This window comes from Colias croceus, chromosome 12, assembly GCF_905220415.1.
Source record: "Colias croceus chromosome 12, ilColCroc2.1".
Taxonomy (NCBI): Eukaryota; Metazoa; Arthropoda; class Insecta; order Lepidoptera; family Pieridae; genus Colias; species Colias croceus.
Genome location: NC_059548.1, coordinates 1377837 through 1402927, shown reverse-complemented (window position 1 = coordinate 1402927; position 25091 = coordinate 1377837). Strand labels below are relative to the sequence as shown.

Genomic DNA, 25091 nt, shown 5'->3' with positions numbered 1-25091 from the left:
TATTGCGATATAAATACTAACAAAAGTACTTTCTTGTTATTGTTTTTTAATATTGTCATGATCGTTACTGTACAAAATTACCTTGCTTTAGTGTGTAACTATGACGCTTCATTCGAGGGAAAAAATAATTCTATGTATGGGGCATGACATGCGGAGGTCGGAGTAGATACAACATAATACGTCATACTTATACCTAGGTGGTTTTAAGGCATAATTTTTTAATTATTTAAGTATGTTATTTATCCGGAACATAGCTAAGATGTAATTAAAACTATTTAATTAATAAAATATTCGATTCGTTATATTTTATTTACACTACCTATATTTTTTATTCAATGACCGTTACTAGCCGTAACATGTACGTTGTATATAGCAAATTATATATTAGACACTTGTTATGTAGGTCGGTCCTTTGTCGAGCACTTGAGCTGTTTTGTTGTGGAATAATCCAGCAAATAACAAAAGTATTGAACAAATAATATCCTTCGACTTAATTTTTCTCAGCCTTACTACTTGAGTAAAGAAAATTACTTTTGAGGCCTAACCATTAGTTAAGTTCCTAGGTACTGTTTAAATATGTGAAATATCTATGTGTAAACAAAATAAAACAACATACTTCGACAGTTATGCAACAGAGTTTATTGCAAGAAAATAGGCATAGCTGAAATAGATTTTCCTCGGTCAATGTCTTAGAGTCAATGTTATCCCTTCAATAGGACAGAGATTTATCATAGAACATAGGTATTTACATCTTACATTTTAGAAAAAATACCATATATCACTAGCTATGTTGAAGTGCATTAAAAAAAATAAGTATGTAAATAATAGGAGGCGAAATAAGTAACTCCTGACAAAAATTTAAAAAATAAATAAATAAAATAAAAATAAAGTTAGGATGAAGCGCGATGTCTGCGTCTCTAGTATCGTAATAAATGATATATTTACTAGAGTTTATTTTATCTATGACTGATATAGATATCTTAAATCTGACCAAAAAAATGGGTAGAACTGATGATTGACCAGAACAAAATGAACTGTTCATTTATCAAAATACCTTCTAAGTATGTAAATAATAAGACCTAACGGCCATATCATATGGCCTATATTATTACTTAGAGCTAATATAAAACCAATACACGTAACTAATAGCCATAGGCATGTGACATACTTCTAGATTTGTAGGATGGATATGTTAATTACGTTGAGATTTACGATGGTAATAAAACCGATCCTTTTAAGGTCATTAAAGAGGGTATTGTAAATGAATCCATACTATGGTGGCGCTGAATGATCAATCTAGTACATTTTTATAACAATTAAATATAAAGCTTTCTCTATAATTATAAGGTGATGAAGTTTTGTTACTTTTATCAGCCATTGATATTTCAGACTTTTATACTTAACTAGCGGTCCGCCCCGGCTTCGCCCGTGGTACATATTCACGTTTTCTCTACATAAGAACCATCCTCGAATTTCAAGGAATATTATAAAAAAAGAATTAACGAAATCGGTTAAGCCGTTCTCAAGTTATGCGCTTACCAACACATTTTGGGATTCATTTTTATATATAAGATAATTAATTATTTATCAGTAACAGGAGTATGGATCTGTTCGGATTCTGGCAATGTTCCGAATACTGCTTACTACTGCTTACTGCATCACAAACAGCAACTTCTTTATTTATTTTGCATTTTGCTTGCAATACGGGACTGATAACTTGATAGTATATCAGATATTGACATTATTTCTATGTCAAAAGGTCCCAACATCACTAGGCTACAATCAAATCTAGATTTTCGTCACGTTTACACACTACAGTGGTCCGTGCAAACACTATGACCTCACTACGGAATTATTCCACAGTCACTGCTATTACATTTATATTAATCTGAGCCGAAATGCGTTCTAATCACGCTATTTTTGTAGATCAACGTCCTTGGTACGCCCTTTTTGGCATATTTCAGGTGATTTTGGCGTGTAAATTTAGCACGTTTTTTTATGGTATTCGTACCTCCTAGTTCGGTGTTGTCGCATGTATAGGACAAAATAATCTTTAATTAAGTGGTAATAGAACAATTGCTTCTACTTCAAATACCGATGACGAAAAATATAAACGTTGTCATGATAAAAGGGATATTTCGTACACTTTGCTGCAGTGCAAGGTGCAGATTGAGAGCATAAGCCTAACTACTTATGTAGCAATCTATATTTTATAGCTTTATTTTCAATGATATCTTAATATATATAAATCTCGTGTCACAATGTTTGTCCTCAATGGACTCCTAAACCACTTAACCGATTATAATAAAATTCGCACACCATGTCCAGTTCGATCCAACTTGAGAGATAGGATAGTTTAAACATGTGTAGGTACCACGGGCGAAGCCGGGGCGAACCACTAGTACTGTTATAAATAAACAATTAAAATACCGCGGTTTACTTCTTTGAACTGTTTCAACATATTATTTTTAGTTTAGAAAGATTCAAAGACTCGACTTGTTAGAATATTTTCATGTGTAAAAACATCTTTTAATTGTTATTTCAATGTTTAATAGTTCTGTGGTTTAAACAAATTGAATGTCTCTCTTATTTGCGAGACAATAATCAATTTTCCATTTATACATGGGTAGATTACATTGATACATAAAACATAATATCGCGCAAAGCACGTTGAGAACAAAAGGTAATAAAATATCAATATCGAGTCGTAAAAAATTTAATTTAACATAAAAATGCGGTAGGCGGTAAACCATTTAACGTTCGCATAATAATTTTATAATTTTCACACATGAGAATGGTATTTACTGAAGTAGATTAATCCATACTAATATTATAAATGCGAAAGTAACTCTGTCTGTCTGTCTGTTACTCAATCACGCCTAAACTACTGAACTAATTTTCATGAAATTTGGTATGGAGATATTTTGATACCCGAGAAAGGACATAGGCTACCTTTTATTGCGAAATATGTACCACGGGCGAAGCCGGGGCGGACCGCTAGTATAAGATAAATTGATTTCATTTCCTTGTTAAAATTTTCGATTACTGAATCGCACAGTGTTAAGCGATTTAACTTTACAAGATACAGGTTCGGTTTATCGTGTGTATATATATTTTTAGCGATTCGCATATAAATCATATATGTACTAACACTTGTATAGATAATAGAATATTATTGCAAAAATACAATTCCTTCTTAAATCATAATACATTTAACTTACGGATCTAGCCACCATTGTAACATCAGCAAACACTTACCTGAAAAAAGAAAAAGGAAAAACATTTAGTAAATTATTTTATTTAATAATAAGGATTTAAGGATATCTACAATATACCCCGAAAAAACCACCGAATTTTCCCAACGTTCACGCGAACAGAATCGCTAGAAAGGATTTCCCTAGAAAGTGAAGATTATTGATTATAAGAAAAGTATATTACAAATCTGTCTTTGCAAATCTACATTTAGCAACAGGGTATTTATAGAAATAGCTCCATTCTAACATGAGATCACGCGGAGGTGTACAATGCGGCACTTAAGATGGCCCCAATTAGTTGACGCTTTTCCTGTGGAATCGTACTCCAATTCAATTGCAGGACGCAGTTAGGGCTGACGAATTTATTTCATTTTTATTGAAGGATTAGTAGGTAACTATTTAGTAATGGGTGCTAGAAGTAATAATATTATGTTATCTCGTTTTAGTTTTGTATAGGTAGTTTTTTTCTCAAAACTTTAGAAAGGAGAAATTAAGATAAGTAGTAGCTAGGTAATGATGGTAACATATTTTTTTGATGTTATCTTTTAGTTACTACATACTTAGAATTCTGCATCATTTTATTCAAAACTAAAGAATTATTAATTCACCCAAAGATGTTTTGGGCATTAGGTATGTATTGTTGTTTACGACTGTACAAGGGTTCTTGAACTCGGTATTTTGGCAAAAACCCCTTTCAAACTTTATTGAAATTATTTATAATATTTATTACTATACACCTTATAAAATGCATAATTATAATTGAACAATATAAACCGCTCTTTTCAGGATGGTCGGTAGAGGTTCAATCAATGCGTTAACCCTAGATATTTAAACAAACTAGGATTTCTATATTCTAATACTTATTTACTAACTACGTATATATTATCTGTGCTAACTACTAAATCACACGGACGAAGCAACGACTATAATTATTTTAAAGTTACTCACATCCGCAGTCAGTAAGTAGTAAGTACTCAGAAATCATTAACTAGATTTTTCGCAATAAAATAAATATGCATAAAGCCATAAACAATATTAAATTGAAGTAAAAGTAATGCTATAACTAAATAAATATTAGATCATACTTTCCAGAACACGTTTATTTTGAATACCGTATAAATAAGGCATTTACAGACTGTGCGTCTTTTAAATATTTTATTATTTTTATTTTTGTTGTGAATGTGGTTAGATTTTTGTATATTGTGTATTATCAGATTATTTAGCGGTAGTATTAACATAGACTAAAAAATAAGGTTTGAGAACAATAACCATCATATCTATATTCTATACTAATAATGAAAGAGACCAATCAGTATTATTTTCGTATTAAATTTAATTATTTAAAATTATCCATGGATATTGCGTTTATTTATTAGATAAAACTAGGAAAAACGGAACACAGTGAAACATATTTGCTGTACTATCGACTTTAAATGTAGCTTATGTTCCATCTTTGCCTAGTGTTGTTTCTTAACTAATAACCATCGTTTTTCTAGAAAATTCTAAATACATTAATTGCCTTGCGACTATACTGCGACTAGTCGCAGTTCAGCACCAAGCCATTTCGTCGAACTTAGATAAAAGCCGAATCGAATCGACAACCTTGCGGTACGCTACTGAAAAAAATACGATTAAACTAACCTTCACCGGTCAATGATTATGTAGATTTACTAGTGCAGTATAAACAATTGCGACTAATGAAATTGTTATGTATTTACTTTTTTTATTGTTTTGAAAAAAAAACAAGGTTGTTCAGGAAAAAAAATATGTTACAGAAATTTGCATGGCATTTTTCACTTCCTGCTTTTACAAGGAGGTTATTAGGCTTCAAGGCTTTGTCTATCTTAATATTAAAATTCATTCGAATCCATTCATCCGATGCGATAACGTAATAGGTAGGCAAAGTTACTTTTGCACCTATACGTTTTCTTTTATTTACAAATGTAACCGGAAAATTAGGGAAAATACAAGTTCATTCACTGGTGACATCGCGTAAGATAATGTGCTAATTTCTGTTACCATAATAAAATAACTCAGCCGTGATTTTTTGTATATTTTTTTATTATATTCTTTTCTATATATGTCATGTAAATATTAGACCTAATTATCTTAGTTTCAAGGGTGTACCTTGGAATAATAGGAAGGAAGATTAAAGAATAAACTTGACCTTAAATAAAATTTATGGTTTCATGGTTTACATTGTCTTCGAATCGTCACATCTTTAATTTAATTATCTATTTTTCTAAGATTGAAAAAATTGATTGCATATTTTTATTTTATATCTTTATTAGGTATTATAACATTTTGAATGATCTTTCTTAATAGAAATAATAAATACTAAAATGGAATTTTTTTGGAAATTATATTTCCAAAAAAATATTTCATAATAGATGCAAATAATACCTATTTAAAATTATAATACTCTGTTTAGATGATAGATATTAATAGATAATTAAGTGATTGATTATCCATGCAGTCAGTTTTCCCCATCACCACAGAGCAAGTAATATACGCCTATCACCTAAAGCCGTTGTAATCATATTTACTTGCGATCAAGTGTAAAACAGCTTTGAACCGCTTTCAATGTAATAAATAAATATTTTATTTATTTATTCTACACGAATTTACTTCCCATTTAAAAATATCGTGATAGATATCGTGAGGGCTTTGCGTGATTACTTTAAAAGTAGATTGTTTAAAAATTTAACTGTGTTAGGAGACATGAGTGTAACATGACATTTTTGTAAAGTATTTACAGAATAGAAAAGCATGTCGAAAAATCAGAATCAGGAAGGTCCAACGGGTACATTAGTTCTAGAAGACCCATCATACTAAACGACTATACAAATTGAAAAGATAATCCGTATACAAAAAATATAAATAATCGTAATCCGTATATAGTAGTTTTATCATCCCCAATAGAGGCTGGGGAGTTGCATAGAAAAAAAATAAAAGTGTACGACCGAATTTCCACTACTGCAAAAATTGTTTGTCACGTGTACCATATGCATAACGATACCATTTTTTATGCTAATTAAAGACTTGAATCACTTTTCCTAGAACAAGTTTACCGTAATGAACAGCCAGTATTTAAGTATTTATCATGTGACGCACAGCCATTGTTACGGTGATATATAAAAATTAAACAGTTTTGTCAGTTTGCACGTGCTTCACGAGTGATGTGCAGACCTCCGGTAAATATTTGTATGCGGTTATGAGATGCGGATGTTTATTTATATAATGTTTGGATAAAAAATATCCTATTACACATCGTTAGCACTGTATGCGTAATTATTAGAACGGGAATTATAAATGTAGGACTAAATCTAAAAATGCTGTGGCTAATTCATAGCCAACACTGTCAAGCTTGAAAAATTATGCCTATAATATATAAAATATATTATAGATTTTTTCATGTATTTCTCAAGACTCTACTCTTCTATTTCCTATTCGACCTTAAATAACGTCACATCGAACGAAACTAAACTATTTTTCGCACAAAGAAACAAAACCATTTATTTAAAATTCGATATGCCTAACACAAAATAGTCCTTTGCAAATAAATAGATATAAAACAAAGCAAAAAATTTTCACTTTTTTTCAAGTATAATTCACATCAAAAATGCCTACAGCAGCGTATAAGCAAATAGTTTCATTGTCGCAAACTCGAGTTGTTTGCAAAACCTGTTTCGCACGTGGAGCTGTCGCGGAGCTGAGTAAACAGTGATACAGTAATAATTATTCTAAGGCCAGATATATATGAGCATTTTAAACGTTGAATTAAAAATAAGAAGAAGAAGAAACATTGAAGGAAGAAGATAGGACGCTTGAGACTTCTACCGGATTGGACACTCATGAATCCGCCGAAGCCTTTTATTTTTATCAACTTTCTCATTAACGTCAGAAAGTTCGCAAAAAAATGATAACGGTATTTATAATTATATATAATACAAAACCTTTATTTCGGGTGATTTGCACTCTTTTCTCTCAGTTTCGATCAAGAGCGCTGTTTTATAATATTATGCTGATGAATTTTCACTAACCGTTGTAAAAAATACAATGAAATATATTTAGGTAGATAGTTAGTACCTACCTACCCAAATTTTTTATTTTAAAATTGTTTAGCATAAATAATAATCAGGCTTAGAAAAAGCTAAGAATTGAAATTCCTTCGTTCTTAGAAACGTAAACGTTATTATAAAAAACGCACTGTTTATAATCCACCTAATTCAAATTTGGCGCGATTAAAGTTAATGCGGTAATTATCATTCGACAATTATTAAACACCTTGTAAATCTAAGTAGATCAATTTTTATGATTATTTTTTTATCTTAATTTTGATTTTTATGTTCGTATCTTATGTGGGGTAATATCGCTTCCTGTAACCACAGTATATAAATAAGTATTTGGTAGGTACGAGAAAATTTATGATAAAGATTACTAATTTTTTAAGAACTAGCTTACAGCCCGCGACTTCCCCCGCTTTGTCTAAAACCTAATAAATTATATACTTAAACCTTCCTCTTGAATCACTCTATCTATTAAAAAAACCGCATCAAAATCCGATGCGTAGTTTTAAAGATTTAAGCATACAAAGGGACATAGGGACAGAGAAAGCGACTTTGTTTTATACTATGTACTTAGTGATGATATAATTTAAGAAAAAATGTCTTGTGCGTTTAAATATTTATAATATCAATTTAGTTTATCAGATTCAAGTATGAAAAATAACATGAGCTGCCCAAAAATTCTACGTTGTCACTTGTCAGACAAACAAAGAGACGGACAAATATAGAAAAAAAACTAGATTTGTGTTAAATATAACTTTTCGAAGTATTTATATAACCAAACAAAAGGTTATTTGTCCTTCAATTCATTTGACTTATATAAAAAGTCTTTTATTAGGTAACTTTTTATTTCTGTTTTTAGAAGTGGATTTTTGCTAACAAATTTTCTAAGTTCATATCACCAAAGGCCTTGTGTTGAGTTTGGTTCGTAGTAAGTAGAATATTTTATGTAAATGTGACAAGGTGTATGCAGTCTACAGTAAAAAACTGCAAACTGTTAAAAAAAATAATTATGTAACTAGTAAATAAGGACGTAGTAACTATTTACTTATATTTAGAGGTAGTAACTAGCTGTGCTTCGCGGTTTTACCCGCAGGCCGCAGTGCTCCGCTCATGTTGGTATTAGCGAGGTAATATAGCCTATAGACTTCCTTGATAAATGGGCTATCTAACACGGAAAGAATTTTTTCAAATTGGATCAGTAGTTTCCGTGATTAGCGCGTTCAAATAAACAAACAAACTTTTCAACTACATAATATTAGTACAGATTGGTATGTTATGTGTAATTTGTCGTAAGTGTACTTACTTAGTTTTTTTTTTAATAAAGGGTATATTGTATTACTTATTATAATTTAAAAAAACTTATAAACTACGAAGTTACGAAACATCGCAAACCCTTTTGTGAAAATGTAAAGACTTAAACCTGTTTATATACTATTTATCGCATCACAGATCACTTGGTTACGAAAAATAATCAGTATAAAAAACACGCACACGTGTCGGGCCGCTTGGGGCTCAATGGGTTAGTGGGTTTTCTGTACCATTCTGATTCTCATTTCTCAGTCATTTGCATGTTATATAATAATGAAAATCATTTCATCATTTGCATGTTATAATAATGAAAATCATTTCATAATTATTTTTACCCATCACCGGAAATTTTTTCTTTACTCACTGAAACATTTCTATAGAAACAAGAAACATAGTTTACGTACCTATACCTTCATTTAAATTCATGTAATTTATAGAGACGTCAAAAAAACATTACCAAGTAGTTGTTAGTTCGCTAATTTCTGTTTCCAATTAAGGACTGTACCAATGATAACGACAAGCATTCTGTTATCATTTCGTTTCGATAATACACCTCACCTTCAAAAGTTACGAAAACATTGTCTTATGAGAAATATATATTGTGTAAACTTGTATAAGTTTTTAAGTTTACGCCTTAGTTTGTTGAAATACGGAATATGTTATAATATTATAGCAGATAGCTAGATAAAGGTATCAATAATTGAAAAGAACCCTAAACAACAGGACATACTTTATTGATTATTCCAGTCTTTTTCGAACTGATTCGATCAATTTTCGCGCGATAAAAACAAGACCAAGCAAGCAAAGCCGCGGGTGTTTTAATAAGCATTTAATGACCTACTAATGCAGGTTGCTAAAAAAACATTGCATACGCTCTAAATTTCGTTATTTCTCACAAAAAGTCACCACGCATCGCTCATTTTGAGCGGCAAATTATAAAGTTCAATGACACATACAGGTTTATCGGGCGACGCCTTTCCTTTACTTGATTTGACATTAAAACCACGACCTTACCTGAGAAATACGATTTTTACCCAGTTGCAATTATTTTCAACCGACTTTCCCGAAAACGATGGAGATTTTTTTACTTCGATTCACACATTATGTACTCAATTCACAGTACATTAATTATCTATTCAATATGTTAGATATAATTTTTAAGTTTTATTTGATGAAATTAATTGTATCTTATCGAAGACCATTTAAATATTCTCTGAATAAATGTATTATTTTCTAACATCCGTATTTACTATTGGTTCCGTATTGTATAATTTCTGTGATCTTACGATGAATACATTACCGATGAAACAATTGATTTAATTAAAAATTAATTGAAAAATTACATTATTGATCCACGTTTTCCTTTAAACTTGTAACTTTTCTCTGTATAGTATAATTTTGTTCGCGACTATTAATTTTACATATTTGGTAATCATTTTAGAATATGTTGAGTGAGCAAAATTTTTGAATTAAGTTTTATTTATTTCAATAAACACGAAACCAATCAATTCGCCTTATCAATATTACGCAAGACGTCCTCAAAATAAACAATAATAGAAGAGAAAATCTTAGTAAAACACGTATTTAATTATACAATTTAATATTTATCTGCCGTTGTCCATTGCATGTGACACAAGAACGTGACAAGTTACAATCACTATTGTGATTGCGAAGTACAATTAATACTAGTAGTGTCTCCCGGCTTCGCTTTGAGTCCAATTTTAGTGGTCCTTATTATTATAACATGCGATATTAAAATTGGTTCGTAGGCAATAGTTTTCCAAAACAATATATATTTTTTTTACTTAAAAAATTATCATAATAAGATCAGCTGTTCAGATGAAACAACCAGACAGTTACGTTTAATTAGTATATTATAATCGGCAAGACCTCAATATGCATAATAGGCGATACTTATATATTATACAGGGCTACCAATCGATTCTTGAAGGTGCGTCCGTCAAAATACATGATTCTGAATTTCTTGTTTTCGCGGTTTTTTCCATAAATTAGTTTACAATTTTTTATTTAGGTGAACTTTAAAACCGTTATGATTTTATGGTAATGTTATGTTAATAAATATTGTTTTTTATCGACTGTTCCGGGTCATGTTTTCAAGTTTATGGCAATTCTTTTACTCGTCGATGACGTATCTACCAACTTTTTAAATGTACTCTTTTCACGCCAGGTTTTTTAACATGACTTGTGTATAATTCTACCGGAGCAAGGGATGTCACCTGACGTTTGATGACATAATCAATCAGTTACCGCACTTATTATAAAGGAATTCAGAATTCTCTGGAAAGATATAGAAGACAGGATATTCATTCTAACCTAAAATAAGTAGTTAAATAATATTTTTATTAATATTTGGTAAATTATAATATATTCCTGACCTAGGCACATTATGTCGTCATTCTCATATTAATTATGCTTAATATTTATATATGTATTAATTATTCAAGTTTTATAAAATCTGTTTTATATACCTAATTGTGTTTTTGTTATGACCAACTGTTATTTTGAAATATTTGATCCATATTAGTTTCAAATTTGTAAATCACAGACATTGATCACAATGCAATTTATAGATTCTGTATCATCACTACATAGGTAGTATGTATAAAACAAAGTCGCTTTCTCTGTCCCTATGTCCCTTTGTATGCTTAAATCTTTAAACTTCGCAACGGATTTTGATGCGGTTTTTTTATAGATAAAGACGTGATTCAAGAGGAAGGTTTTAGTATATAATTTATTAGGTTTTAGACAAAGCGGGCGAAGCCGCGGGCGGTAACCTAGTTTTATTTAAATGTAAGTTAATTTTTTAACTGGCGAAGGAGGTTCTTCTTTGAATGTCGATTCTGCATGTCTATCGGCATTCAAATCACGCAATCGAAACTGAATGCTGTAACTATTCATAAATAAGATAGTGAGAAGCAATGTTATTAACAAGTGATAACTGCGTTAAAAACAACCGACTTCAAAGTTGCACTTGCAAAATTTACAAATACCTACAGACAAAAATGCTCATAAAATAAAAACTACTGGGCCTATCCGAATAAAATTTTTATGGGACCAATTCGACACCCGATCCCGCATCGAACAAAAAAAGAATCACGTAAATCGGTTCAGAAACCTCGGAGAAATCGGTGTACATACATAAAAAAAAAAACATACCGGCCGAATTGATAACCTCCTCCTTTTTTTTGAAGTCGGTTAAAAACTCATCTAGTTTTTATTACTGTAACATCTTAGGAAGCATATAAGATGACCTAACCTAACTTTCTTTACGGCATTCACCACGTCACAATACTTAAATGAAGTTCTATTTAATTAAATAAAAGAAGAATAGCCTACAATTTTATGGATTAAAATAATGTTAACTTCATGACAATAAAATGTCGTAACACGGAAGTCTATGAGAGTTATGACTTATGAGCCTGTCGGGTAAATGCTCCTATTGTTTTGTCTTCGCCGATTTTAGTGTTGTGTGTTAAGTTTTATAACTTATTGCTTACTGCTAATTATAATTGTGATATATATTTACTACTAAGCAATAAGTCAAGAGGAAGGTTTTAGTATATAATTTATAAGGTTTTAAACAAAGCGGGCGAAGCCGCGGGCGGTAAGCTAGAACACTATATTTTATGCTTACAAGCATAGGTACATATAATATAATGTGCATAGCTTGAGTCTGCAACAAACTTGAAAAATAAATCTGTATATTATCCTCTTATGTAATTTTAAAAGTTGACATTTACAATATTTTGAGTTTTTCCTTATACCTATATTTTTATGCACTATGTATTAACAACTAGATTTCCACCCGCGGCTTCGCCCGCGTTTGCAAAGGAAAACCCGCATAGTTCCCGTTCCCATGGGATTTCCGAGATAAAAACTATCCTATGTGTTAATCCAAGTTACCCTCTATATGTGTGCTAAATTTCATTGTAATCGGTTCAGTAGTTTTTACGTGAAAGAGTAACAAACATCCATACATCCATACATCCATACAAACATTCGCATTTATAATATTAGTAACAATTTACACGGGGCCACTACTGTTGCAATCAAATCTCAAGATGCAATTAATTTTTAATCCACGAGCAAGTATTTTCACCTTGACAGGCAAGTATATGTAAGGATAAACACATTGTCGGCCTTTTTGAGTCACAATCACAAGGAAAGGACGTGAGGGAAATCTTGATGATCTATATGTCCTTCTCTTATGTGTCTAGATCTCCTAAGACAGGAAGAGATAGATTAACATCCGGTGAATCATCATTTAATGATGAACATAAACACCAATTTGAGTTTTTTCCTTGCTAAGTAATTTTTTTGATCTGTAACCTAAACTAAAATATATGAACGGCGCGAAAAAGTGAATAACAGGCCTTAAAAATTTGATTTAAATAAGTAGATAAATAATAGATTACACATTGTACTATTCGTAAGATATGAAATCTCGGACATACCTAACAAATCATAAATCAGCATATTTAAAAGAAACAACAGACAGACCCACATCAAGAAGCTAGTCATAAGTAGAGTGACAACAATAACCATAAAACAGGTTCCACACTCAAAGCTTGCCACAATTTAACGACCAATCGTAATTTATGAGAAAAACAATAAATACTCAATCAATTAAAATAGAGTACCTACCTAGTCAATTATTCTGTGAAGATATTAATAAATTAATAGCTATTAAAAATATTATTCGTAAAATCGATCGTAGTTTGAATTTATTAATAATTCGTATTTATTCATTATCATAATCTGATGATGTTCCGGTTTTGTAATTGCTTATTTTTATTATACTACCGAAGCCTGTAATTTTTTAAGTTTCAACCATTTAGAGGTGAGGACAATGTCGTGATGTCTGTAGAAAATAAAAAGCCATCTTTATTTAATAATTGTTTAGGATAAACACTCCTCGGACTGAATTTCATCAACAACAACAAATTATGGAAATGAAAAACAGAAATGCTAAGCCGTTTCAAAATTTGACAACACTTGTAAGAATTGCAAACCTCCATCGTTTCTAAGAACAAGCTTAACGCATATTTATAAGTCCTACTAACTATAACGTGCATTCTGTATATTGGTGTTGACCATTGACGTCAATGGTCAATACGTCAATGTAAAAGATGTAGTAGAATGTTATGATGTATCAAAACACAATACCAGTTTTTTGTTCTATGCCAAGAGTCGTAAAGTCCAGCAAGATAACATCTACTATTGAGGCAACGATGCCACTAGAAGATAGCATTAACGTCAACACGATAGGCAATGACATTATCAAACGGTTAAGAGAGTATCGATAGCTATTTCGTTATTAATCTTTTAATCTTGACATATTTACTTGTTCATGAAATCTTAAATCAAAGGACGTATATTTGACTTCTAAGAAGCATCCTTCACTGATGCTAGCAACAGAATGAAGAGATATAATATGCTATAACAAGCTTTTACTATGAAATCAAATAGGATGTGTTAATGACTCGCAGATCTTTTGTATGATTATGGAAACAATTTATTACATTAGAAAAGAAAAATATGACATTGTAATGCCACCAATACAATTGAATTTCTAAATGATTCTGGATATGCGAAATGTTATGCCTATTCCATGAATGCCTTCCTTTTAAATTAAACAAAAACACAATTCAAAACATTTGCAGTACGAATAGATCAAAACAAACTCCGCACAACATAATAACTATAATGAAATTGTAAAACCCATGTTGAAATAAAAAAACACTTATAAATTTTATTTCAATGTATAGATTACATCAAGAACTAGCGTGCAGTTGTGTTTTGGAGTTATTATACAATCAGTGTTGAGCAATCATTTGCTTTCATTATATAATAATAATAACATGCATAGTTCCGAATAGTTATTGTCATATGGGTCAGGTTATAAAAGCAAATATGGTAAGAGCTACCTAAGCTATTACAAGACTAGGTTCAAAATTATATGACTGAAGTGAATATAAGGTCGGTCTAGGTCTGCAAATATTGAGTTTTGGAGTATCAAATCAGAGCTTTTCGGAAAGAATATATGCTTGGAAGGAATTCCAAATTGGGTTGCTTGAAAAACCTTATCCGAATTATTAAAAAGCAATTATAAATCCCGGCTACTGATAATTATTACAACTAATCAAGGATCAGCTCTTTGAACTAAGAAATAACAATTTCTTTTTTTAAAACTCGACGACAGAAGATCAACCATATGAATTAAAATGAAACCTGAATGAAATTTTCGATTGCGTTTCAAAGTTTTAAGTTTTTTAAATCAACAGACAGACGACTACGATTAAATGTAGGTAGTTACTAATTTCTTGTAATCAAGGCTAGCTTGCATTTTATGAACACGATTTTAGCCCAGAAGAAAACGTGAAAGCCTAAGGATGGGCGATTTTCACTTATGTGCTAAATAATGCTTTTGCTTTCGTTTCTTGCAAAACAAATAAGTTGGTCAGTGTTTTAAGTTATAACATATGGGCATTTTTGCAACGTTGTTTTAAGATCAGCTTATCCCTGGCCCTCTTAATTTATGGTAATAATAAGATTCCCGCTGTTTGTAATCAGAAATCTTCTACCAAATAATTTATGATCATATCCTTCCATGTTCTCCCTATTATAAGTAAAACTCTCTGCTCCATGTCATTTAAATCGACTTTGGTTGTAGATTAGGGGTCGTTTAAAGTGTTATCACAGGTGTTATCTTATGGTAGCTTTCTAGAAACATTAATTTAAATACATCAGATACCATTTAATTTTAAATATATTCCGGTGAAAACTCGTTAAATTAGTTTGCTAACAAATAAAAGCATGCCGATAAGTTTGCTTAGAAATCGGGTCAAGAAAACTGAACAAATAGGAAAATCGCAGAGATAACTTGTTGTTTAGAGGCGGTAAACATTATTGTTAATATTCCCTTTGAGAACGTCAAGGTCTTATCACTTATGGAATTGTATAGGATGTGATCATGATACAATGTAAAAAAAAATGCATAAGACACATGTAGGTTATATAATATACTAGCTTACCGCCCGCGGCTTCGCCCGCTTTGTCTAAAACCTAATAAATTATATACTAAAACCTTCCTCTTGAATCACTCTATCTATTAAAAAAACCGCATCAAAATCCGTTGCGTAGTTTTAAAGATTTAAGCATACAAAGGGACATAGGGACAGAGAAAGCGACTTTGTTTTATACTATGTAGGTAGTGATTCACTTGTTTTTCTACAATTAGTGTGTTTGCCCCTTATTGCACGCCTCATAAGCGAAGCGTTGAGGTGGGTACTACTGTCACTTCGCGCAAAACATCTGATTTTTCAAACTTAAAATGTCTTTATGTATCATACATTGCACTTGTAAGATAATACATACACACACATATTAAGAAAAAACACTATTTTTAACATTCATGATATTTTTGATGTCATTTTTGTTATTTAAACTAGTTAAAAAACAGTTTAAAAAAGTTCTGTCTTGGACGTCCGTGTGTCTGTATGTGCGGAGGATTTTCTTGTTAACACGATAGCGACCGAAATACTTTACTAATCGAATCTTTTTTTTCTCTTACGCTTGAGTATGCTCAGGAATAGAACCCTATCATTTTTCAGGGTCTGATTCGATGTGGTTTAATTGTTATTAAATAAACAAAAAAAAATATCGACTGTTCTCCATAATTTTAGCATACTTATCTATATATTATATTCTTTATTTTATTTATTTTTTTATATTTATAGTGTACTCAAAATTCACCATTATAAACTCGATTCTTTATACTATAAGCCAAGGTTTAAAAAAATAAGTTGGTAGTCAGTCCCTTAAACCTGCGCAGTTTCACATCTAGGTGGGGCCACAAGAAAAATAGCTCAATTATTACGGTAGGTAGTAGGTACCGCTTTCTTTACTTTTCCAACTGTTTTATTTTATTTCTTTTTTATATATCAATTTTATTGTAAAGGATGAGATTATGAGGCGTGCACTTTTGGATTTTCCAAACTATTTAAAGAATACTAGTGGCGACTGGCGGTAGCTTATTTTTGTAAAGAGTAGTTGTGACAATTGTGATTAACATTAGGTAGAGGACTGGTTAACACAATCTGGTACCTAATAAACCCTTGTCCACAAAATCACGAAAAACCTATGCACCCTTGCTGCGTGGAGATAAGACAAACAATCAACAACAAACAAATGTAAAGATTTAAGATTTATAAGATTAATAATTATTGTTTTTAAATATATTACATTGCGCATATTATAATTCGCATATGCATATGCGCATATAAAATTATGAAGGTAGATCGGCAAATAGAAAATTTATACATATGTATTATTCTTCCGTTCGATTTAACAAAATTGTTTGATTACAAACTTTAATTTCCTACCGTTGACTCATTCCCACGTTTATCGTTTTATACGTAAAAAATGTTTAATTTCCAAACAGATAATTTTTAAACGTGGATGAGCATTGTGAATCATGTATTGACAGAGAGGAGTGTTCTGTTATTGAAAAGGCATGTGTATTGTACAGAACACGCCTGGTTTTTATTTGTAATGCTCACTGAAGCTATTGTAAACATTATTTGCTGCATTGTTGATGCAACCTGGCTGACCTAGACAGCCTTTTAGAGTTTATTATATTTTCTTTGTGAAAATAGTAAAATTAATCGCATATTTAATCAAAGTATATAAATTGCGGAAAAAGGGTTAATGGCCATCTTGTTGTTAGGTAATTAAAAGATATTCTCCAACTTTTGCTTTTACACTTTTCTCACATACTTAAAAGAAAATTAATCCATCAAAATACGTAGATTCAGTAATTTAAGTAAAAATGGTAAAATTTCATTTCATAGCATATTATTTGTATGTCTATGTTCGATTCTATGGCAGTGTACCAAACCTTTTTTGCGCGTAAACATTTCTAGTTTCTACACATTCATTGATTGAATATATTTTATGGATAAGATAACAAAGTAAATAATGTGAAAACCACCTTGACATAAAATACCATATATTGAAAAATATTCCGCGGTACAATTTCGTAAACATAGTAATCAATTGTTATAAGATACGATAAATTGAGTTTCGTAAGACGATTGGGAGAAGTACGTGCGAGTAAATCAAGTTTGATAAATAACAAACAAAGTTTTAGGTTTTCTAATAGACTTGTTTCGAAATACCTGGCAATATGGATTTAATTTAGTAATTAGGACTAGTATAATATTATATTACTAGCTTCCGCCCGCGACTCCGTCCGCGCGGATGTCGGTGATCGCGTGGATGGTTTAATTCTCAATTTTGAGTAGCTCTGACAATGATATCTTATAAATATCTATTGGACCCAAATACGGCTAGGCCTATAATAATACGCAACGTGTGTTCGCGGTTCTACAGAACAACGTCTATGGATAAAACTGAAAAATTAAGATTAATTTTTTTCTACGTATTTTTTCAGGATAAAAAGTATGCTATTTATTTTACGTCCAGGATAATAAGGTATAATTATACCAAGTTTTATCGAAATCGAACCGTTAGTTTTCACGTGATGCCTGAACATACAGACAGACAGACAGACAGACAAAATTTTTTTTAAACACATATTTGGGTTTGGTATCGATCCAGTAACACCCCCTGGTATTTATTTTTTCAATATTTTCAATGTACAGAATTGACCCTTCTACAGATTTATTATATGTATAGATCTGTGGAATTAGTATCATAGATATTCAATACTGGTGGGCGCACAGGTTCCGCGCGCTCGGATCAAACTTTATTCGTTGTTTTTAGCAAAGATCTGGAATAATAGCGCAATTCTATTCTAACATTCTTTTATGAGTAACTACAGTAAAAAGAAAATGACTAAGTATGTCTTGAGCGGGCAATGTTTCTAAGAAAATCATATTTATTCCGCATATACAGTGCCGGCGTTAGGGGGGGGGGGGGGGGCGATGGCCCAGGGCTACTTGATATTGCTTCCCTCAAGTGGACGCCACAATATTTTCGCCCGGTGTGTCAGTGGCCCTTACGCCGCCGGCCGCGGCACTGCGCATATATCCATATATGTTTAAAACCTATTTACTGCAATTCATCAGATTTAATGATGACTTAATTGTTCATATCGTTTAAGTAGCTCATTAAATTGTCCTTGAAACTTTGATTATTCATAACAAAATAGTAGTTCGCATTATGTAATTCTAGAACATGTTTTATTCAGACTCATGGAATAAATGATTAACTAAGCAAATACACTTTATGAGGAATTGTTGTAAAATTAATATTTGCTTTGTTGAAGAATGGTTTAAGTATCTGGACAGGGTTGCCATTTGCCAAATAGTAATAAATAATTTATATTTTATACACTTAAGCTGCTTACCACTGAAATTATTTTTGATAGGAATGATATATTTTAAAATGCCTCAGAAATATCAATTGAGTCGAAATATGTCGTTTTTAAAAGGGATACAATGTTTATATTATTCATGTAAGTTAACATTTGCGTCAGAATTCTGAATCCTAAGTATATTACCTATATTTAATACTAGCTTACCACCTGCGGCTTCGCCCGCTTTGTCTAAAACCTAATAAATTATATACTAAAACCTTCCTCTTGAATCACTCTATCTATTAAAAAAACCGCATCAAAATCCGTTGCGTAGTTTTAAAGATTTAAGCATACAATGGGACATAGGGACAGAGAAAGCGATTTTGTTTTATACTATGTAGTGATGATGATGATTCATGTTGGTTTACACTTTTCTTTAATTTTTCTTTTCACTTTATAATAAAGAAGAAACACAAAAAAAGGTTGTTGTAGAGAGTTATTAAAATTTATAATTAATTGCAAAAAATAAGTGTAATAAGTTTACATTTAAAGGTTTACCTGCAAATTGACAAGTTGACAACCCTACGCAATAATTAATCTTTTTACACAAATGTAAATATTGAATAAAACTGATAAATATTTTTTACAAAATATGACCTCATTCCATTTGCACTTCCTTGTGTAAAAATATATTAGGTACTTAAGAGAAATTTAACTTGCATAAGCATTCATTGTAAATGCATTTTGAGCAAAACATTCATATTATTCCAAATAACTATATAATTATATTTGATTCGAGCTTGTTATTATTTAATAAACAAGTAATAACTGCGTTAAAAACAACCGACTTCAAACTTGAACTTGCAAAATTCACAAATACCTACAGACAAAAATGCTCATAAAATAAAAACTACTAGGCCTATCCGAATAAAATTTTTATGGGACCAATTCGACACCATCTCGCATCGAACAAAAAAAGAATCACGTAAATCGGTTCAGAAACCTCGGAGTAATCGGTGTACATACATAAAAAAAAAACATACCGGCCGAATTGATAACCTCCTCCTTTTTTTGAAGTCGGTTAATTAACTATATTCCGCGAAAACGATTGTCTGAATATCTTTCCTGCTATAGGTTCCCAAACTTTATTTTTATTTTTAGCAAAATAAAAACTAATTATTCTCAAAGATAAACAAAATGATTAGTGAGCCGAAAAAAAAGCCTATTTTTGGAATTGTTGAATACCATCATCAGTACATGAAAGTATGTAAATAAAGAAACATTATTAAAGACGGCTTCATAAGAAGTGATCTCCTCCAGGCAAGGAGACAAAAGTCAACCATTATGAAAATAAACTACCATCTTAAAATTCTTAGGTTGTTTTTCGTTTGTATGTTATCACAATGCTATGAAACTATAATATTATTATGTTCCTTATAGTCACGTCACAGAATACATAATAGTAGCTAAACGCTACAGAACGGACACTCTCCGCCTCCCGCCAAAATTAAACACTTACCTCACCCCGCACGATCAGACATGTTATGGTACCCATTTCCCCGCAAGGACGATACCAACGACGTCTTTAGACGAAACGCAACGAAGATTGACAACATTAATCAAATTGACTTAAAGCAATTTTATTATTTTGGATTTGTGATTATCGTTTTTCGTAGAAAATGGTTAGATATTGTGCTGTTTACGGATGTATTTCATCAGAAAAACGCGAATTTTTTTTTACGCTAGTCACAAATGTGCCAACCATAAAGAGTTTACACACACATTTGCAGTCTCTACAGTGTGACTGTCAAAACTATAATTTTGTATGGAGTGTCCGGGGTGTGGTCACGTTTTAATATAAATTGCAACACAATTTTGTATTTGATAGATAACAATCGAAGTTCGAGAACTCCTTTACGTCTATATTTATTTTTAATTTTTATGCGACAGTTCATAGATTTGTTAAATTCTTAATGTATAAAAAAAATGTCGAATTGAGTTTAAAATCCAGTAAATATAATATCATGTTGTATATGATGTGAATAAATAAATAAATAAAAATAAATTTTCAATGAGAAAGAACTTGAATAGTTACTATGTATATAGTATATACATAGTATAGTATATACCTACGGGATATAGTAGTTACTATGTTCATTTACATATTATATATTTTATTAAAATTAAACATATTATTTCGCTAAATTATTAAATTTAACCATTATTATAATTATATATTTTTCATATTAAGTTTTAAAGCATAATGAAATAGTAAAACTTAGGAATTTTTAAAGATATTTGCAAGATAATGTAGTAAGTAATTAATATTAATGTAGCGTGCTAGAACATACAAGTTGAGTAGTCGTCATTCGTGGTTGTGTTCAAAGTTATTAATAACTTAATAAGATAAATTGCTTAAATTAATTCTTGTATCTATATACATATGTATATATATACACCTATTATATTATTTTTACAGCCGATTTCTTAAAATAAAGTGGAATGTTCAAAATCGACTGTATTTTTTTTTGGGTTTGTTACCTCAGAACTCTTGACTGGGGGACAGGGCAGGACTTGGGCAGGATATTCTATTTTTTATTTGACAGGTGGATTATTTGTGTTTTTTTTTATATGCGTGTTTTTTTTATATTTTTATATTTAAATTTTGAAGAGAAAAGAAACTTCCTTTTGATACCTAACCAGTTTACTTTCCACGCATAAGTTTTACTATTAGAAACTGTTTGTTTAGAAATACAAACAAGCATGGAAAATTCACTTTTCCTGAATTAGCATGTTTGACTGACCCATTGAAATTATTTATATTTACATATTATTATCGGTATGTACTTACTTATTATTTATTAAACTGGAATTAAATCATCTTCATCAGTAGGTCTTTTTTTTCTATTTTAATCGGAAATTATTATTCATCTATATGCAACTGTGTAATGTACAATGTACATAATACAAGCATAGGTAAATACTGTGAAGATTTCTAAAAATTACAAACATTCATTGCTTGCTGTTACTCATTGCCATAACAAAGAAAGTATTGCTATAATCGCTTACTTTGAATAATGATAAACCCATTACAATACCTAATGCTATTTGAATCATTGTTTTGTAATCTCTGATTACTTTATTTGAAAACTTTTGCATTATAGAAACACTTATTTTTAAACTGCGCGAACCTAATAGACCCTTCGTGTCTTTTTAACCGTTTCAAAAAAATTGGGGAGCTTGTCAATTCGGCCGGTGCGTTTTTTTCCGAAATACTATGTAAGTACCTATTTATAATTTTCATTGGTTTAACAGAAAACTAATATTATATAATTACGCCAATTTTTCAATTAATAACAATATTGCAGATTATAATTTTTATCGATCGAATAAATGTTTGCCTCAGGGTTAAACACCCTGAGCCCCGATCGGTCCACGACACAATAGATTTTCTATTGTTTCTGTGATTCCGGGGCCTGAGTTATAATAACAGAAAAGCTTATCAAACCGTACTTTCAAGAAATTCCATAACTTTTTTTTAGTCCTTATCAGTTTTATATTTTGATATTTTTCGAGTGTTAATAAGGTGTAAACCTACTACCTAGTACCTACCTACCTATTTTGCAAAAATAATATAATATCATGTTATCTATCTACCAAACTAACTTTAAAAGAAGCCCCTGCAATGCGAACTAAAATTTTATTGAGTTTAAAAATAATGAAAAGCTGTAAAATAACAAGCTGAAAAGTAAAATACCTAGGTTAGTTAGTTTTTGTTTTGACGTCGATCGAAATCTTTATGTGATACCTAGTACCTAATAAATATAATTATGATATTTATTATTTAATTATTTAGCACAATATTATATGTACGGTACGGTACCCATGCTATTTTTTTCTGGGTCAACGCGAACGAAGCAGGGAAAAGCGTCTAGTCGTTTTCAGTAAATCACAATATTATTTCAAGAGCTAACTCGCCAAATCAACGTAACTAATCCTGTTAATAATTTGTTCAAGCGCATTACAAATATTATAATAAGTAGTGTTGATAAGTTTATTCCATTAGGAATTAGAATATTATTTTAGAGATTTTATCAGAATCAAAAAGTAGGTAGGTATACATACTAGGTATAATGTAAATAACATACTGTTTATGTTGAACAAGTGATAACTGCGTTAAAAACAACCGACTTCAAACTTGCACTTGCAAAATTTACAAATACCTACAGACAAAAATGCTCATAAAATAAAAACTACTGGGCCTATCCGAATAAAATTTTTATGGGACCAATTCGACACCATCCCGCATCGAACAAAAAAAGAATCACGTAAATCGGTTCAGAAACCTCGGAGTAATCGGTGTACATACATTAAAAAAAAAAAAAAAAAAAAAATATACCGGCCGAATTGATAACCTCCTCCTTTTTTTTGAAGTCGGTTAAAAAGAGCTTAAAATGTTTAAAATCGTCCAAAATTTTAATTCAGAAAATTTTTTTCGATTTAAGTATTTTTAGCACAGTCTGTAGGTAATAAAACGAAAAAACTACCGCATTTACAGAATTTATGATGTAGGTACATTGTACTATTATAGCCCTCAAATAGGGGAAAACAAAAGAAATTAAAAATAAGGAACCGGTAGGGTGCATCTGCTGTACCTCAGGCTGTACCCGGTACCGGTTGTGTATTTTGGCACCATCAAAATTAAAAAGTGTAAAAAATCCTTAAAAAATTGGTAATCAGTAGATATTTTGCAAATACCTAAATTGTGTTTTCATTTTCGTGTGATGTTTTAATTTTCAATTTATATTTTTTTCTGCATTGCTCGTATAAATTTATTAAAACCAGTCAATAAGTTTATCCATTAGGTACCTACGTACTTTTAAAACTTTAATTAAGAACCTGGGTAGGTACCTATATCAAAAGACAAAAATTCATAATTAAGGACAAGTATTTTTACTTGGTTTATTGTGTTTTGCCTCAAACAATAACCAACTAAAATGTCAGAGTAAAAAATCACTATTAATTTTTAACATAAAATCACTGACCGTGCTATCACGAACATTTGAAATGAAAATAATAATTAAAATTGTTCAATTATGTACACTAAACGACAGTCAATTACAAATTATGCACAAATTAACATTATACAGTGACATAACCAGTGACACAATTTATAGATGAATAACATTTAATTGTTCTACGTTTATACACGCTCATATCTCATTCAAAATAAAAAAATAAAAAATAAATAAAACTTACGTGGCGAATCCGAAATGTCATCCATGATCGCCAATTTGCTGGGCTGTTTGTCATCTTCCGATTTCAAACCCATTATCACAGTCCGTTTGGAAAATAAAGAAAAAAAAAACAAACAAATTTAAAAAAGGAACGTGTCACACGCACTTATTTCTGGCCGATATTTTTTATGGGCGTTTGTAACATTTAAATTGTCGTAAATGAATTCGCGTCAGAGCGTCATGTTGAGAGATTGGCGGGGCGTGCTCAATGCGTAGAAGGCTATACTCGACTGCCGTAGTAAGGCAGCCTAGCTTTATTTAAAAGGTATGTGGTTTTAGTACTTCAACATGAGCGCTAGGTAGCGAGATGAGAGAAATTGTAAGATATGGAATCTATTGCCTAATGGTTCGTCGTCACCAGGGTCGGCGATGTATCACGTTTATCGGACATTATCGAGCGAAAAATGATAGAAAATGAATGGGACATTTCGAAATTTAACGTGAAGCAAACTTGTACTCGAATTTCAATCATGATACTGTAACATAGTATCGGTTACATGCACTAGAACACTTAGGAAATATTTCAATTAATGATCGAAAAACATTATCTAGCTTTTGGTTAATGATATGTAAAAGGTGTAATTAATAAATAATTGCAAATTCATGTCCCCATTGTATAATGTTAATTTTGTCTATAGGTACCAACTACCTGAATTGTTGTTGTTATTGTACCTATCTAATTTATTAATTAAAATTTGAAATACCTACTATGTATAGCAAATAAATAAATAGGTAATATACATACAGGGTTACAGCCTGTGTATTACAGGGTAAGTCGTCCAATTATTGCCGTATAGGTAGCATAGGGTAGTTCACATTG

At 30.9% G+C, this 25091-nt stretch overlaps 1 protein-coding gene across 1 annotated transcript in view; it reads right to left on the bottom strand.

Moving 5' to 3' along the window:
* LOC123696141 (putative inorganic phosphate cotransporter) overlaps window positions 1–24513 on the bottom strand; it is a 53051-nt gene extending 28538 nt beyond the window's left edge. Inside the window, exon 1 of the mRNA XM_045642180.1 lies at window positions 24234–24513. Within this exon, the coding sequence (XP_045498136.1) occupies window positions 24234–24306 (73 nt within the window). The 5' untranslated portion in view covers window positions 24307–24513. The remainder of the gene's footprint in view (window positions 1–24233) is intronic.
* Window positions 24514–25091: the final 578 nt, after the last annotated feature.